This window comes from Periplaneta americana, chromosome 2, assembly GCF_040183065.1.
Source record: "Periplaneta americana isolate PAMFEO1 chromosome 2, P.americana_PAMFEO1_priV1, whole genome shotgun sequence".
Classification (NCBI taxonomy): Eukaryota; Metazoa; Arthropoda; class Insecta; order Blattodea; family Blattidae; genus Periplaneta; species Periplaneta americana.
Genome location: NC_091118.1, coordinates 113,438,676 through 113,450,781, shown reverse-complemented (window position 1 = coordinate 113,450,781; position 12,106 = coordinate 113,438,676). Strand labels below are relative to the sequence as shown.

The following is a 12,106-nucleotide window of genomic DNA, read 5'->3' as shown; positions in this document are numbered from 1 at the left end:
ATTTACGCCTAGTTATTTGCGAACATTTTCCCTCCTGCGTTTTACAAAGTGTGTGAATCTGAGGTTACTCAGAGGTGTATAGTTCCAAAAGTCGACATCTGCCATTTTTATAAAAAATGAGTTGCGATAATTTCTTATACCTATTTGGGTTAAAATGCATTGAAAAAACATTTCTGTATCTTCTAAAACTCGATATTTAGGCCTATAACATAAATTAAGCTTTAAAATGTAGATGGTCTGTGGATAAACTTCGGAGCTTTGTCGCGTTGTCTTGATGTTGGTGGCTGACGTTTCAACCACTGTGTTGTGCTCATCTTCAGAGCAGTTGGATAAGGAAATAGTGAAACAACGGTCGAAACGTCAGCCAACAACACCAAGACAACGCGGTATAAGTCCCGAAGTTTATCCACAGACCAAGTACACCAGCCGCGGAAGCCTACGCGAACATTTAAAATGTAGTGTTTTTACAAAACCCGACTTATTTGTTAAGGTATTGTTCCAAAATTCGACATAAGCAGTTTATTCTAAAGTCCGACATTTACACTTACATTGTAGGCCTATGAATTATGAAGGCAGCAACATTCCAGAAGCCGATATCTTTCCTCAGGATAAGGAAAGTGTGTGATTTCTCTATGTCACTAGTGCAGGGATGCAAAACTATGTTACAATTGAAGCATACGTCGTAAGCTGGAACACGTAACTCATCCCTTCCCTTCAACTCTCGCGTCATTGTACGGTAGGGGTAGAAGAGAAGATAGAACAGTATGTTTGCCAAAGTCACACAAACATCATTGAAGGCTTCGGCCTTGTGGATGGAGGAACGAACTCTTTCCCCAAGCTTCCACCCCTCTCTTCCCCAGTTCTGCTACCCTGTACTGGTGTTTGTTTTTAGTATACCATAATTCTTTAGTGTGCGAACTACTAGTAGGAAAATCAACAATGGAACTTTAGCAGAACAATAATATGCTGCATTATCTTGATGTACCAGAGCTGTGCAGATTGTTACAACGTGCTGACTTGTTGTATGAGCCTTTTACAAAAGTACAATTTTCATAGAACAGCACATAGAAATTTCGCCATCAGAGCCAGGCCATGAATGAAAGAGAGTCTCTTAAAAGTTGGTTCAATATGCATTCATATTGAATAAAGCAGCTGATTATCCTAAAACACATTTTGTTAAGAGAACAGTGAGACATCCAGGGATGGAAGCAGGTCGTGTTCTACCAATTTGCCGACAAACTTTCTTACGAATCTTGCAAGTCTCATAGGATTGGGTGTCACTTCTACGTAAGCAGCAATTAGAAACTGGGCTTCCACCAGAGGATAAAAGATCAGGGGAGACACGTAGCAAGAAATATAAAGTGAAAAGATATGCTAAGAAAGACTTCATTGAATAGTTAGGTAAAATGACTGGGCTTCATTTTCTTTATCACACCAGATAGAATTTTTTGTAGAACTGAGAAGGAAATGAAGAAGCTGGACACCATTACTAAACACGAAGATTATTGTAATATCTTTTACAACATTGGCACTGTACGGACTATCCAATTTATGACTTGAAAACGAATATACAAATAGTTTTCAGAACACCAAGTGGCTGGCATTTCAAATTAAAATTCTGTAAAGAGTATCAAGATAAAGGAATTAAAAATTCAGTTGTGATAAGTGGTGAGCAAAACTACAGAAATGTTGCTAAATTTGTACAAAGTAATTTTGAAAAGGGAGAAAACGTGCTCTGCAATAGAAAAATTAATCCCTTTTTTTTACACTGTCTCTTCTTTTTAATACTGAAATTTACCTACAGTCTGTAATAATGTGCTGTATCTCGAATCTATGAAGTATTGTATTTCAAGAGTTAGTTAGACAGAAAGTTGAAAAATGGAAAGGATATTGAAATATATTAGACATGAAAGCTTTAGGTTTACGTTATATATTATTCTGCATTAAAGGGACCCAGACGTGAGTCTTCTACATTATTAACATGTATGCTTTTTATTTTTTTCCTAGAAATATCAAATATATCTACATGAAATATTGCATATAAATTTATCATAGCATAATAGATATCCAAAAATACACTGAAATTGGTTAACTAGTTTGATCACAATAAAAATTTTAATTCTGGATAAATAAAATAAAACAATGTTGCATTAAAGTACCAATATCTCTGGATATATGAATCACATGGAAGAATTGCTCATTTCCTTCTATCAGGAATGAGGAGGAAATTGTTGTACTGTATGTCTTATTGATACTATTGAAATCATTCAAATGAAAAATCAATTAATGAAATTTTATAATTATATATTAATCAATTTATTCAATAAAAATTATTTCTAGAATGCAAGTTTTTCCACCTATCTTATATAAAACTAGCAAAAAATGAAGAATCATCAATTCCAAATGTAATGCAAAATTTTATATCTTTTGTTCCATGCATTTTACAGATAGTGGTACCGGTAGTTTAATGTAGTAACATTGTTTTGCTTATTATTATATTTTAAGATATGTAGTGTTATCAAATTATGTAACCAATCAATGCACTTTTGAATATTTATTCAGTATGCTATGATAAATTTACATGAAAAATTTCATGCAGATATCTTTGATATTTCCAGAGAGAAAAAAATGAAAAGTATATAATATGTTAAAAATGTATAAAATAGGGATAGATTATGAACTCTAGCATAAAAAGTAGCAGGCAAGGTTCAGCGACAGAAGCAGCAATACAGCATTCCTGTTAAACTCTCGTTGCATCTGCAAAAGAATATCAATTGAGGCATTGGCCAGTTCAACATCAGATCCCAACTCTCGTTGGACATACATATTATTTAGTACAATAACAGTTCTGGATGTGCGGTATTGCAGTGAACAACAGGACGCACGCCTTCACGATGTCGGGTAACACGCAGGGGCAGAGCGCAGTGAGCTCAAGCACCGGCACGCTGGGCCCCAACTCCTGCAACGCCGACTGGATCATCATCCCTTGCGCCACCAACGTCGGCAGGACTGGGCTGCCGGCCTGCATAGACCGCATCTGTGGCGGCACCTTCAACACCGAGATCTCGACCACGCCGTCTACAATCATAAGTGAGTTAGCACTGCAACCTTTTGTAAAGTCCAGTGTTCGAATCCCGATATATTTAGTGAAATTTCTAGTAGATACAGCGGTTGTGGAGCAGGCTTTCTCCGAGTACTGCCCTTCTTAGAACGAATGCTTAACAGAAGAAATCAATAACGCATGTAGACTACTAAATCTGCAAAAATTTCCATGATAGAGCTCTTATATTGTTACATATTATGTTGTTATTTTGTTATTTCTCGTTTACAATGAGATTTCTTCTTCTTCTTCTTCTTCTTCTTCTTCTTCTACTATACTCTAAGGATTAGGCAGTATGACTGTTCCGTCTTCACTTCCTCTTTTATATAGGAGTCCAAATCTCTTTTCCCTGAGCTTTATATTGGCTAACATTGGAGGTATTCTTCCAGTAGCTATTCATACAATTCGAATTTTGCCTCCAGCTTTGTCTAAATGATTTTATCTCTTAACTAATTTTTTATATATTTATCTTACATATTAATTTCATATGGTCTATTTTTATGCAGCCTCTTGATTTGTTTTTTTAGTTGGTTATTTAGCGATGCTGTATCAAGTACTAAGTTATTTAACGTCGATAGAATTAGTGACAGCGAGATGGTATTTGGCGAGATGAGACCGAGGATTCGCCATAGATTACCTGACATTCGCCTTACGGTTGGGGAAAACCTCGGAAAAAACCAACCCAAGCAGGAATCGAACCCACGCCCGAGCACAACTCCGGATCGGCAAGTACCCTTGATTTGTAAATCTAACTGGTCATCATAATATGACACTCCAAGGGATGACTTAAGAGGTGAAGGAAATTGTGAAGATCTCTGATCGAAGCACAATTTGAAAACCTGCGATTTTTGGAGCACATACTGTAATACGATTGGAAAGAAAGGATGCAACATTCCAGACTACTGAAAATTATGTTGGATTATCATCCACCTGGGAAAAGAGAAGTTGGAAGACCTAGAAAACATTGGATGATGATGATGATGATGATGAAATGTGTTTGTTTTCCCCTGATTTCAACCCTCAAGGAGTAGTTGGATGGAAAATCCAAAGTCCTCCAATATAAATCAAATTTCATATTCTATATCAGTGGTCGCCAACTCGATGCCCTGTGACGTCATCTCAGCCTGCTCTGAAGCCCGCTGCACTCGTGTTTCGCTGCCGCAGACACAATGGAGGCTTGTGATGGTGGACTCCTTTTTCGTGATAATAATAAATTGTTTCTCATACTGAACTTAAAGTAATGTGAATGCCTAATATTAGTATATATGAAACCAATTGGTTGATAATTTAAGGATGAAATGAAAGCTGGACAAAACTAAATACTGTACTGCATTTTAGATTTTTACTTTTTCTTTTGTTAATGCAGGGGAAGACAGCTATATGCTCTGTCTTGTTGCAATACTTCGTACTTCGTCTCACTATACGTTTTAGGAACGAGTAAAGAGCATTGTAGAGATGGTGGTTGAGGGAGGGTTGAAAAGATCATGAGCAATGTAGGGGTGGTGATTGGAGGATTAATATTATAACTCGAACTGTAAAATATGTTCATTCAAGTCAATCCAGACAGAGCACAAATAAAACTAATTGTAAAGAAACTGTTTGAAGTTGTGCAAGTAACGGATAACTAATAATTTGGATTAAATTATAATAATAATTTCGAAGTAACAGAACGAGCTTCCACCAAGCAATGGTATAGTGAACTCTCCAGTGTACACGACCAGCCCAGGAAGAATGCTGTTGCAGTCTTTTGCCTAAGTTAGCGACAGCAGATTACAAGAAAACTCAGTTGAACAAATGCAGCTCAGTGACAGTGGATTACACATGGTTAGAAACTACATCTTTGGTCATAAACAAGCACAACAGAATTTATTCTAACATTGAAGTACATTGCAGTAAGCACTAAACTTTCGGATGTGTCATAATTGTTGGCTGCAGGACAGCAAGGAAATAATCTCACGGAATAACATTCCTTGGAGGTCAATTCCTTGAAATGTCTATGGGGAATATTCCTCGAATCAAATAACTGTAGAAATACCTACAATTGGCATCGATGCCTCTGTCTTTAAGTAAGGGTGATGTAATTTATTGAGCATATTATCTGACAGCAGTATCGATTTTAAATAAAATAAATTGCAGCACTGTAACTGCAATATACTGAGATGTGTTCATAAACATGTAACTGAAAATAGTGTAATGTTCAGTGGCAAAATACTGGGTTGTCTGAACTGCTCACCTTATACCTTTTTATACAGCAGACGTTTCTCGGCTTTTCTATAAAAAATTTTTGCGATGACCACTCATTTTCACCCCCAAACAGAATACAGGTAGCTAAAGCATAACTTATTTGTCTCAGAGTACTCTATCAGCCAAGGATATTTCTTATACAATGACATTTGAAAATTTCTATTTTGTCTTCCTCCATCCGCTATTTTAATATGTAAATATGGTGTCGATCTCCTATCTTACTAAGCACATTTTGTTTCACATGTCCAACTTTAAAATGGTTTTCCTTTTAATTCTACAAATAATGATCTTAATGTTCTGTCAGTATGAGCCATTTTACACAAAATTAATATGTAACACACACATGCACTTTTGATTAAACTAACACTCAACAACGTAGTGAATTCAGTGAACACTAGTATAGCGTGACGTATTAGGCCTATTATGACAAAAGGCCAATCTCGTTTCGTACAGAGATTTAATGAATTGATACCCTCTCCCTGGTTCCCCCTCAAGCTTGTGAGTCAAGGTCGTAGTCATGCCTTTTTTTTAGAGGCTTGTCATAAACCTCGAACTGAACTCTCCATACTGGAATGACTGTCAACAGTGAACTTACATATGCAAGGATCAGAGTGAAACCAAGTGTTATGATATATCATTATTATGAACTTAAAGACTATCGTTATTAGGTATAACTAAAATTTTTTGGGTAAGCTAAGCATCAAAAGTCTCTTAAGAACTTCGCCACTGGTAACGTTCAAATGTATTTGTTTGGATAAAAGATGTATCGGTTTGGTCTTGTTTTTACAGGTACTGTGAAACCATTCAGACTTACAGTTCACACCAACAACGTGGAGGCCCCAAATGATGTCGGCAACAGAGGATTCTGCTTGAACTACGTTCAACAGCCATGCACAAATAATCTGGATGTATAAAAACATAGTCATCAAATAAATTATATATTTTATACCAAACTTTTTACAATTAGGTCTACAATATCTTTTCAAGTGTATTTTATTTCTTACTCTTAACTGAAATATCCGTTGATTTTTCAGTAACGGTTTAGACAAATGCCACTGTAATTCAGAATTAGGTTTTGGGTATATCACTTAGTCCTGGAACTTGGCCCAAAAACCTAATTCTGATCACAGTCACCGTGAATGCCTAAAAACTCATTCATCAGGAATTATTTATTACTTCTCGAAAAATTAATTGCAAGAACTACCTGTATAGGTAGTGCGCCATTATAAATGATTAAAGCTGGATCAGACATTTTGATCTTGAAAAGTGGCAGTTGTCTAGTACAGTAGAACACGGATTCTTTTCCATTGTAAAAGATTCGTTATCAATCCTTCTGCTAAAATCATGCTAATTCTGTTTTTTGGCACCAGAAGAATTATTTTGCAGCAGTGTGGGTGTCTCAAAGACAAAATGTCATAGAGAAATATTACCTTCGGAATACATTTAAATAAGAAAAGAAATAACATTTTTTAAAATATAAAAGTGATTTCTCTTTCTAAATAATATTTAACTTAGGTAATTAAAGTTCGAAATTAGATAAACACAAACGATCAAAATGCGTTTTACATGTGCTAGCATGGAACTACAACGTCCAGCACGGCATATATTATGATGACCTGGAGGGACACAGTGACGCTCAGAAGCTCTTTAAAAAAAAAGTTTAATAACGACGTCACTATAGTGCGGACTGCGTAGTGATCAGTAATATGAATAACGCACAGCTTTTCTTTCGTTTCAGGATGCACAAAATCACTAAATTGCATAATTATACTTTATAACAAAATATGTAATTAAAAAGTAGTCAACCCCTCATAATGGCCGATGAATGTTTGTGCTGCTGAGCAATTATTATTATAGTCACAAAATAAGCCAATTATTAGCTCACTAGTACGACAACTCATCCTGCCCTTGGTTTTCTGTGGCTTCAGATGCAAAGACAAATGCCCGGATGAGCTAGGAAACTATATTGAAATATGAACCTCCTCCCCGCCCTCCTGAATTATGGTCTGAAGCATTACAATTTCGAACTATACGAGCTACAAATGCGGCAGAATGTTACCACAGTGGGCTGCAGCATGAATTTTGTAAGTCATATCGACTTATCTTCATGGTCATAGATGTATTAAAATAAAAACATACACTACATGTGAGGTACAAAATATGCGAGGAATAGAAATGGGAATGACAGTAAAAAAAAAAAAAAAAAAAAAAAAAAAAAAAAAAAAAAAAAAAAAATGGACAAACACACGCAAGGAAATATTAATCTTGAATCAGAATAGGCGAGCACAGATTTAAATTTTCATTAGTGTTGCAATGTGATAAAATGAAACATTTTATGTGCTGAAATGAAAACAGTAAAGTGCGACGAAGTGATTTAAAGTACAACGAAATCACCAACAACCATTTTTCTTTTATTTACTTTTAAGCCGGACACAGTGCATTTCCTGCGTTTCTTAGCTAGTTCCTTTAGCACCTCATTCTCATTCACAGAAACTTTCTCGTGTGTGTGTGAGAAAGTATGTGTGAGAAAGTGTGAGCATGTGCGCGAGAGTCTGTGTGTGTATATGTGCGTAAGTGTGTGTATGTGTGTACCTGATAGCCAGTCCATTAAGGGGTTAGGTACAACTTACAGCAGTAAAATTTTTGGAAATATCCAACATTTTTTTCCTCCATTACTGTATCTTGTACAATAATGAAAATTGGTATGTGTAAAACATTGTTCTTCTGTTATATGAAAAAAATATTTTTACGACTTAAAAAAAATATATATTTTTTTTTCAAAATTCAAAATGATGGCAGTTCACTGTGCAGTGATCAAGCGTTTCCCTCATAACTCATAAACTTGTTAACTTTTTCATGTTCCCTCTTTTTTATTTTATTGCTGAAATTCATGTTTACAATATCATCCTATTTCAACTACATTTCTTAATAAATAATTTTTTTTTGTTTTGTATTAGAAGAAAATAGTGACATTTGACCATTTTTAAAATGAATTTATTTTTTATCAGACAATCTATCAAAGATAGAGAAGTGATGTTACATCATATTGTAGATATGACGAGCATAAATACACACAAAAAATTTCATCACATAATGTTGAATAGTTTTTGAGTTATGTGGGAAACGCTTCATCACTGCACAGTGAACTGATTTTGAAAAAAAAAAAAAAAAAAAAATGTAAATAATTTTTTTAAATAAGCCGTTCAGAGCAGAAGTGGTGTAAATCAAAAATGGGTAATGAGGGTTAAAATAAACATTCTGTAAAATACAGCGCAAAGTAGCAATTAATATTCAATTTATTTAAACTATTAGTAGTCAGTGGATTGCACGAAGGACATATTAAATTACTACTTTGCTCTGTATTTTATATAATTTTTACTTTAAACCTCATTACCCAATTTTGACTTACACCACTTGCGCTCTGAACGGCTCAAATCGTAAAAATATTTGTTTCATATAGCAGCGGGACAGTGTTTTACACATACTAATTTTCATTATTGTACAAGATACAGTAATGGAGGAAAAGAATGTTGAATATTTCCAAACTTTTACTGCTGTAAGTTGTTCTTAATCCCTTAAGGCGTTCCTCCCCTGTGTTGTTCCTAAGGTACGTTTTCTTAGCGATGAAAATAACCTCTCAGGAGTACAAGTGAGTCGCATAGAATCAAATTGCACTTTATCCAAATATCTGATTTGTCAGAAAAACGAAAAACTAGTGCAGTTAGACTCCAAACGGTGATTTTACTACTAAAGATAAAGCAGAGAAATTCCAGTTTGACTCCAAACGAGCAATTTATCACATTCCCTGCATAATTCTGCACTGAAACATATTTTAATCCCATATTTCATAATTTGAAGAAAGTGCAGTTAGTTTCTACGCGACTCAAGTATTTATAGGGAGAATTGCTATTATTGTGAACAGATTGTGTAAAACTGGAAATGAGTCACTGTAATAATGTTGCAGAGCTTCAACAGCGTTCTGCTTTTTTTTCTGTAGGGCTTTGGAGGGGGTTTTAACCTCCAAACCTCTCCCCCCCTCCCCCCACTACACCAGTGTCTTTGATATAAGTTTAGATAATTTGTAAGGCGAATATCAAAAACCAAAGACCGCACTTTACAGGAGCACTTTAGGAATGAGTCCTGTTTTTTGTGTCGGAAAATATATTCATTCTATATGAAGATAACAACAAATTAAATTAATTGCTTCTACAAGCACTCTTCTGAAGATGCGAGTATTCTGAAAGTTACATCAGCTGTTTGTACTTTATCTCCTGAAGTCATGACATGTCATAACAGTGTCCAGTAGCAAAGCAATATTTCTTGTTCAAACAGGTTTTATAATTTGTACTGTTTGTAAAATTAATAGAGAAATGACACATACACTTGGTCACTCTTGCGAGAAAAGATAAATTACAGTAATCTACCACAAGGTTACATGGTGTTACCGTACTTTATGCTAGGAGATACCATAATTTCTTAGTTCGTTATAACTGAATTAAGTTTCTGGTTGTGTGAGAAATTAATTAATGTATGTCACCTGTCAACAATGGGATCGTGGAATGACGTTTGACAATGATGATAGGAAGGGTTGATTTCCTTAGCACTAGAGTCATGTGTTTGGTTAATTTGAATACAAGTTAGGTGTACCTCGATCATACTAGTTTCACACTGTGGTCTCTCCCTGCACGCTCCGGTACTGTACATTTATGTCTATTCGTGTACCCGGGTCTATAATTAGGTGTACAACAGGAATCGTAATCATGTACAAAATACCACTTTAATTGAATACAGTAACAATAATAACAAAGTATTTACTTAAAGGAAGCTTATATGCAATAAAAGATCATTTTTTACCATGATTAGACAAAACTAAAAATATTCTGGGTAACAGCGGTGAGACAGCTACACACATTCTCGTAGAGATATAATAAATGGTTAAAACTAAATACAGCAGAAATGTTAAATTATTTTTGCTTCGATAGACTGCGGTTAAATTTCGTGATTCCAAAAAATTAAATTTGATAAACAGTACATACCGATATTGGAAATAATATTTGCAGGTGCAAGTTAGCATTGCTTGAGAGTTAAGGAAGAAATCAAATTAATTTTCTTTTAACGTTTACTTATAGACCAGCACCTATCATTGTGTAATATACATATCCAGGGCCGTATTTAAGGTATGGTAAACTGGAGCCCAGAGTGGCAGGCGTTAAGTGGCAGCAAATTTCTGAAAACTGATACAAAACTTGGGTGAAAAGAAATGTATCTCTGGTATAGAGTATAAATTGTTTGGACGTCATCCAAACATCGTAAGATGAAGATTACATTTGTAAAGTTTCTTTCCACCCATAAGCAGTGCTGACTAAGATCAGACGCTATGGACAGTACTCCATAACAGAGTCGCGAGTATGAAAGGATAATTCCGAGCCTTTGGCGTGAGACGAACTCGATAGCTCAGTGGTAGAGCGCCTGACCGGAGAACAGGAAGTCGCAGATTCGATTCCCGCTCGAGGTTGTGAAATTTTTCTTTCATACCATGGCATGATTGTGACTATAATAGTATTTAATTCATAAATTGTTGTTTGACAATGACAAAGCAAGGAAGAAACTTCTTGTGATCTAAATTAGTGAAGGCCTACTGGGCCCTGAAGAAACCCATTTATAAGCTCATATAAATTCAAGGGGGCTAAAATGACAGTGAAGTAAGTAATGTTTCCATAATGAATTGTGTTTCGACAGGATACAACTACTCCATAATAAAACCAGAATTGTAATCATTGTAGAAAGAAGAAGAATTAAGAAGCAACAATAAAATCTATCTTAAAAATCATAGGAAAACAGCCTATACATGAAAGTACTTTCAACTCATTTCTTGTCAAAAGTGACTGACCTTCTCATTTATGTAATTATTTATTTATTTATTTACAATCTAAGTTGTGTAAAAAATTATCTATTTTAGGCAAATGCAAGAAATAAAAATTAAAATAAATCCTGTTTATCTTTTATTTGGAGGTAGGCGCAATTTATTTTTGCCCATGGACATAAGGACCCCTAAATATGGCCCTGAATTATACCAGTAGCGCAAGGTTTTTGTGTAATATAGGGGAAGCTGTTGTACACAGGGACAGTTTTTAAATTTTTCTATAAGCTTTAATAACTTTTTATTATTAACAACAGTATCTATGAAGTGTAAAGTATCTTAGAAAAAAAGGTTTCAATTTAATAAATGTTTGTATACTCCTAGATTTTTTAAATTTTCCTAAAGTGCTACATACTATCCCTAGGTACATAAGAGTGATGTACGTTGGGACATAGAATGACATACATTGGGACATGGTTCAATATGATATTAATGTAATTAATATTTTATTAAGTTTATATTTCTACAAAATACAGACAATTTACTGTTTTCTAATTATTATTAATGATAAATTTTGCTTTAAATTTAATGTAATAACAATAGTGATAATGTTGCTAAGTTTTAAAATAATTGTCAATTTTCTTGACAGGAAACAATATTAGGCTTTCCAATTAAATGAATTTCTTATTATCCAAGGGCGTATACTGCAAATGATATTTTGAAAACATATTTCTTAGTGCCTCTTAGGCTTGAATCTTTTTTTTTGAGAAGGTGGGGAAGTTTGAACACAATATCCTCTGAAGGAAGATCAACAATTTCTGATTGCTCATCATGTAAAAAAAAATAAATTGTCATATTTAGTAAACTTCTTTAGATACTGAACTTAAAATTCTGTTTCACAA

The 12,106-nt window shown here is 34.6% G+C and overlaps 1 protein-coding gene across 1 annotated transcript in view; it reads left to right on the top strand.

Annotated features, from left to right (window-relative positions):
- The window catches only part of LOC138695180 (uncharacterized), a 28,881-nt gene extending 22,598 nt beyond the window's left edge, over nt 1–6,283 (top strand). Inside the window, exons 9-10 of the mRNA XM_069819639.1 lie at nt 2,869–3,090; nt 6,134–6,283. Of these exons, the coding sequence (XP_069675740.1) occupies nt 2,869–3,090; nt 6,134–6,258 (347 nt within the window). The 3' untranslated portion in view covers nt 6,259–6,283. The remainder of the gene's footprint in view (nt 1–2,868; nt 3,091–6,133) is intronic.
- Nucleotides 6,284–12,106: the final 5,823 nt, after the last annotated feature.